Raw genomic sequence first — 6,898 nt, 5'->3', positions numbered from 1 at the left:
TAAAAGAACAGGCAAATTTCAATTCTTATAGCAGAAAGTTACACAGATTACATTGGATCATTTTATCTATCCTATAAGTCATCCTCAGTTATTCCACTACGTTACACTTTTCCTACGCCAAAACTTGTATGCATCATCCTCGCCTCCTTGGGCTGCTTCTATTCGGATTCAAACACCCAACTGGAATGAAGCTTCGATGCCACAAACTACACAAACAAACTAATGAAAGGTGGGGAAGAAAAAGGACTAACCTAAGGTATATTTTCTATGTTAACATGGATGAAGAAACCCTAGATGAAAATCTCGGCTTGATAGGCATCGAAAGGATGCCCCTAAGATATGAATCAATGGAGTCACCTACACATAACCATGCTAGTTAAAGAAGGCACAACTGAAGAAGTGAAAATGGAAGGATCCCCTCCTCCATACTTGCAGTCATCATGATCAACTTTCAATGATGCTGGGATCACAAACCTGTCAGGAGCATTTGATTTCATAACCTTTGGCGACCTTTTCCGATGGCTTTCGGTGAACCGTGGCTTCCGATAAGTGGTACTACCATGTCTCCTCTTTCTGGTGGTCATCCACCTTAACTGCAATAGCAAATCATCCTTCAAAAAGTCTACGGGCTTTTTTGGTCTATCCCTATCAGAATTCAAGCAAGTATCTGATGGCTTATGTTGTATTCCATCTCTAGTTGATGCTGCGATTGATTTGCTTTCATTGGCTTTGGACGAGTTTTGTGGTGTTTTCAAGCTTGACAAAACAGACGCCACCAGATCAGGCCTTTCCCTCACATTCACCCACTCATTCCCTACCCAATCTTGAGCCTGTCTTAAGTTACCAGAACCAAATACTGACACTACATTTTCCCCTGCAAAGACATTATAATAATGATCAATCATAATTACACATAGTAATGAAGTAAAACAACCTAATATTATGTGGACATCAAATATTTACAAAAGCCGACACCTATATTTAAGATGAAAAACATCGTAAGAGTAAAGGGCCATACCTGGGAAATAAACATGATAATTAGCTTCGGAGTCTCTCTGAACAACAAATCCTTCCCACCATCCATCATGCCACCAGGCATCAACAACGGAACCAACATCACCAACCCAGGATAATTCCCGTTTGTTGGACAATGGAACTGGCCGGACTATCGTCCTCCCATGCATTCGAAGACCCAGACTATCAGGCACTGAAATTCTGGAAGCTAGAACCCATTCCTTAACCAAAGAACAAAAAAAAAACGATTATATTATACTCCCCATATATGCACAAATGTTTTTCCGGTACCCAGAACAAAGACAGATAGTTTCAACGTACCTCAAGCTTCTTGGTTTCATCAACCGCATCTTGAATGTCTCGATATTGCACCTTCACTTTGCATTTGTGTCTCTTGACGACAGAAGCTGTAAACCAGCATCCTCTCATCCCACTGTCTTGAGAGAGAACCTCGACTTGGGAACCTAGAAGTAAATGCTGAGAAGAATGGTCATTCGTCCCTTTAATCGTTGCTGTCATGTTTCTGTGCCCGACCAGCTTCAAGGCATTGTTTCCAGAACTGATTTTGGTATTATTCTTAATGTTCTTCAGATTTTCCGATTTAAGGGCAGTTAAATCAATTGCATCTTTGGCATCATCTTTGGCAAGGCGTAGCCTCTTCTTAGGTCTGATCAAAATAGTTGACATATGATTCTCGTCCAGTTCAAGAACATCATCTGATTGCCCAGAACTCCCACTACACTTTGAGTCCAATTGGGTATACATGTACCTTAGTATTTCCTGTTTCCAATAACCCTTAATTTGTGTTATATCAAAGGGTTTCACATCATCATTATCAAACTGGTGGATGCACACGAATGGTTCCAAGTGGGTTCGTCGGGCCTCATTCCGAAACTTTTCGTAGTGTTGTGGACTGAGGACGAAAGCCAATCCATCTATGCATTCAATACTCAGATCTTGAAGATAAAGAGAAAAGAAAACCTCTCTGTCACTAAAACTGTGAGGCAAAACAATACCAACCTCATCAATTTTGTGAAACCAGCGCACCACAACCATCTTGTTGCCTCTGGAATCCTCATATAGGTCTTCCAAGTAGGCAACTAGACGCTTGTTCTCTTCTGCCAGAACAAATACAAAATCATGAACCTGAAAACATTTAAAAACACCGCAAAAATTTGCCAGAGTCAGATAACAAGTCATGCATGGCTAACAAAAAAGGATAAATAAGAAAGGCAAACAAGAGCGCAACACTCACGGATATCTGAAAACCATTCCTCTTATAGGCCTGATAGTGCTTTCTTCTTTTCCTACACGTCCATGGAAACCCTATCCATGAAAACTCCTTTGAACAATTTTGCATTTTCTGCAATTGAGTATCCTGAATTACACGAAAAAATAATCAGAAAAGAACCGAAAACGAAGATTAAAGGCAGAAAAACAACCACAAATAAACATAAGGAAACAGAGGGGTCGTTATATCAGCATATGGTCAATACCTTCAAGACTCCACTTTCAGATTCACAGCCATGTTTTCCCACCATAACCGCATATCCAGAAGGCAAATCTGAAGGATTTAATGCAAATACAACAAAATCAATTTCAATTACCAAAAGAAAATATACAGTATAAGAAAACCAGTAGAACTAACCAAAGAAACTTTTCTAATCGTAGGATATTCAAACCATAGAAAACCAAAAAATAAAAAATAAAAGAAAATTCAACAGGGTAGAACAAATAAATAAATTAACCACGCAATTTCAGATCCAGGTCGAGCAAATCTCGCCCTGGTAACACCTTCCAGAACCTCAGATCCCAAAACCAAACCAATCCATACCAGACCGAAAAACCAATAAGAAACCTAAAATCAAAGAACACGAGAGAAATTAAAAAGAAAATAAGTTTTTTTTTCTCTCAGCTCATAAAATCGAAAGAGCCCAGAAGTGTAGCTCACTCAAACCAGAGTCCTACATCAGAACCCCTAAATTTGTGAGAGACCACCAAACGCAACCAAAAACTACAAAAAATTGTGAAGAACACGAGCCTCTTTACCATCTTATTTCGTAAATTAAACGAAAACGAAAAACCGAAACTTGTTTTAAATTTCAAATAAAAAGGAGAAGGTGAAGAAGATTAAGAAGCATGAGAAGGACAGCGAACCTGAAACAATCGAGTCCAGCCAATCCACAACCTCTCTTCGCGATTTAAGCTTGACGTAAGGCCCCAACGACGGGTTTCGAATCGCGTAGCGATAGGACATGTGTCTTAGGGTTTTTTCTTTTCCGACGACGGCCAGATCCGCCGCACCGCCGCGTCGTTTCAGCAGGTAGTGAACCTCCCTCCTCCCCTTGTCGCTCGATACCAGCACCTCCTCCCAGCTCACGTACACGCTCTTCTCGCACGACGTCGTTCCGGCCAAAGACGCCACTCTCTCCATCCAAACGACAGACCCTCTGCGTTTCACCCTCACCCAAAACGCACACTTCAGAAAAAAAAAACGAAGGCTGGCTCGGGAAAAATAACACAAACGAAATAAAAACGAAGAGGGAAGAAGAAAAAGAAGAAGATGGGGGAAGAGAGAGAGGGTTTGAATTGCGATTTATAAAAACGTTGTATGTTCGAGGGGTCTAGGGTTTCGAGATCTGGGAGATGGATCCGACGGTCCAGATTCGTTCTGACGCAGGAAAGGCGAAGGAAGTTACGCGGAAGTCCGGAGTTACGAAAATGCCCCTGAGAGTTTTGTAGAACTGTGGTTCTGCCATTAGTTTTATTTTTATTGTTTAATTTTAATTTAATGACATGTTGGAAAATGGAGGGAAGGTAAGAGAACTCGGTGTTTCTGAGTGCCAGCTGGAGGTGATACCAAAGTGAAAATGATGTTAATGGATGTCTTCTTATATTGTTATAATTTAACACAAAAGAAGTTTTTCAATTCTTTGTTCGAATTAAAAAATAACATTTTTTTTCTTATTTAATTTCAATTTTGATATATTATTTAATGTGTGTGTATATATATATAGTCAAATAAATATATTTAAAAAGTACGGTTAAATCAAAACTTATTTAGAATCTAAAAGTAATTAAATTACATTAACGAAGACATTTGTTGATTCATTATATAATCAAATTTCAGTAATTTAATTATATGATATGATATATTAATATCATTAATATCCTCTTATACCAAATATAATGGTTAATATAGTTTTACAAAATGATATATAATTAATCTAGTTTTACAATGCAATAATGTTATTATTTTTGTTGATTTATTTTATATGTGGTAAGTTTTTATTATTATAATATTTTATATTATATAACAAATTTCATAAGAACACAAACCTTATAAATAAAATTTATTTTTCTAAGAAATTATGTGCATTTTTTTCATATTTACTTATACCACACACTTATATAAATTTATAAATTTAAACTTTCATAGTGACTTGATTTAAATTTCAAAAGGTATTTTCGAAATAAATATTTTTGTGTGTTTTAATTCTCATAAACATTGTCACCTATAAAAAAAATCACTCTAAATCCTAATAAGAGAAAATAAATTAACTTTATTTATATATATACCACTGGAAAATAGAGACTAACTTAATTTTATTTAGGTAGAATAAAGGTTTTATAAAATTCTCTTTTGAAATATTTAGTATAATTATATATGCGTAGTTTTTAATCTTGATGTATCTAATTAAGATTAAAATAGTTATTCCTTGTGATACATTTTTATTTGTTTCAGTGTGCTTTTTTTACATCAATAAATCAACTTTTTTTTCAAGCTTTAAATCTTGTTTTTATCTTTTAGTGTATTTTGTATAATTTTGTATTTTAGTTTTGTTGATATTTTTTACCTCTAGTTTCTTTCTTTAAAAGTATAAAATAAATCAATAGAAAGCAATTTTATTGGAGAAAAACAAACAAGAACTCAAGGGAAAATGTTTTGGAATAAGAAAATATCACTTTGAAACAAATACTCATGTTGGTTGTCTCCAGGATCACACCAATGTTTAAAATTTAGAGTGTTGTCAAAAATAGTAGGGTTCAGCACCACCAGGATAGAGTTAAGCGGTGGTTTGACTTGACAAAGATCCCCTTGTGTGTTTTAACTGACGGAGCTCGATACTAATATGACACTAAGTGGTGACGTCGTTAACATGTCAAAATGAGTTATTTAAACATGTTTCTCGCGAGGTTTTGGGGATTTTTTCCTCCTACACTTCACTTTCGACCTAGGACAACTGAGAGAGACCATTGAAAATTGTTTTAGGTGCTAGGAAGCTCTCCTACTCCTCCTTTGGGTCTTCAATCTTCATCCATTATGTTTTTCCCTTCTTAGGGTTATGAGGAAGAGAGCTACGAGTTGGAGGTGTTGACACGAAGGAGAGGCGTAATTGAGGTATCGAGCAGCTGCCAAGAACCTTGGGAGAAGGCTTGCATATTATTTTTGGTTTGCATTTCTTTTTTATTTTTTTAATGTGTAAAACCCTAAGTTCTCCACCTTGGAGTGTTATTCTTATTTGTTGATATTAAAGTAAAACATAGAACTCTTGTATAATTTTGCGCTATTAATTATATATGTTTTTTCAATTGATGTTAATATTCAATTTACATGCTTAATGTTTGATATGGATGGTTTCCATGCTTGATTTGTTGTTCTTAATGTATTAAAAAATACTATTTGAAATTGAATGTCTAATGTATGCTTTTATCTAGGAATAGAACATTATTCATTAATAAAATTAAGACTCTTTAACTTAATAGATGGTTACTTATTGAGGATTCAATAAATTAAAACTTGATGAGTTATTATAGGTTCAAAGTCATTAGGGATAAGATTTGGATATAATTGTGAGTTGATTTTGACTTGAATATGAAATTGAGATGATGCATGAGGGTAAAGTCGATGAATTGTAGTCTTAACAAATTTTCAATATTCTATGTTACATTTCCTTACCCATCAATTGTTTGATAAAAATACCAAAAAGAGTTTATTATGTATTTTTTGAACTTTGTGGTCTAATTGAGTTAGAATGCAATAATTGAGGTATTACACAATTGCCTTGAAAACAAATCATATGTATCACTTTAGGTTGTTTTGTAGTCAAGTTGTAATTATGAGTTTTAATATTAAATATATAATCGTGATCATTCATTATTCAAACTATTTCCAATTTTTTTTTGCATATTTTTACGAATAAATGTTAGAAATTAATGATAAGATATTTCCTTATTATATTTTTAATGGAGTTTTATGTAATGATGATCATGTACAAGATATTATTCAATTAATGTATATAAAAGTATACACTAAATTTATAATTTTTTGAAAAGGTAGAGATTAGTAGTTGATATGGTAGATCCTTTGATTTTGACTTCTTAGGTAGTGTGTGTGTGTGTGTGTGTGTGTGTGTGTGTGTGTGTGTGTGTGTGTGTGTGTGTGTGTGTGTGTGTGTGTGTGTGTGTGTGTGTGTGTGTGTGTGTGTGTGTGTGTGTGTGTGTGTGTGTGTGTGTGTGTGTGTGTGTGTGTGTGTGTGTGTGTGTGTGTGTGTGTGTGTGTGTGTGTGTGTGTGTGTGTGTGTGTGTGTGTGTGTGTGTGTGTGTGTGTGTGTGTGTGTGTGTGTGTGTGGGTGTGTGTGTGGGTGTGTGTGGGTGTGGGGGGTGGGGGTGTGGGTGTGGGTGTGGGTGTGTGTGCGTGCGTGCGTGCGTGCGTGCGTGCGCGCGTGCGCGCGTGCGTGCGCGCGTGCGCGCGTGCGTGCGCGCGTGCGCGCGTGCGTGCGCGCGTGCGCGCGTGCGCGCGCGCGTGCGTGCGTGCGTGCGCGCGTGCGTGCGTGCGTGCGTGCGTGCGTGCGTGCGTGCGTGCGTGCGTGCGTGCGTGCGT

The 6,898-nt window shown here is 36.8% G+C and overlaps 1 protein-coding gene across 1 annotated transcript; it reads right to left on the bottom strand.

Moving 5' to 3' along the window:
- On the bottom strand, nt 1–3,582 carry LOC124822912 (Agenet and bromo-adjacent homology (BAH) domain-containing protein). Its single transcript, XM_047295009.2, has 6 exons — nt 3,172–3,582; nt 2,511–2,578; nt 2,270–2,392; nt 1,336–2,160; nt 1,019–1,235; nt 1–874 (listed from the first exon to the last, which is right to left on the bottom strand). Exons 1-6 carry the CDS (start codon nt 3,446–3,448, stop codon nt 354–356), a joined length of 2,031 nt encoding a protein of 676 aa, XP_047150965.2. The 5' UTR covers nt 3,449–3,582; the 3' UTR covers nt 1–353.
- Between the last annotated feature and the right edge of the window lie 3,316 nt (nt 3,583–6,898).

The sequence above is a fragment of the Vigna umbellata genome, chromosome 3 (assembly GCF_029865625.1).
Source record: "Vigna umbellata cultivar VRB3 chromosome 3, Vumbellata_1.0, whole genome shotgun sequence".
Taxonomy (NCBI): Eukaryota; Viridiplantae; Streptophyta; class Magnoliopsida; order Fabales; family Fabaceae; genus Vigna; species Vigna umbellata.
The sequence above is the reverse complement of the archived record's forward strand: the minus strand, read 5'-3'. Positions and strand labels throughout refer to the sequence as shown.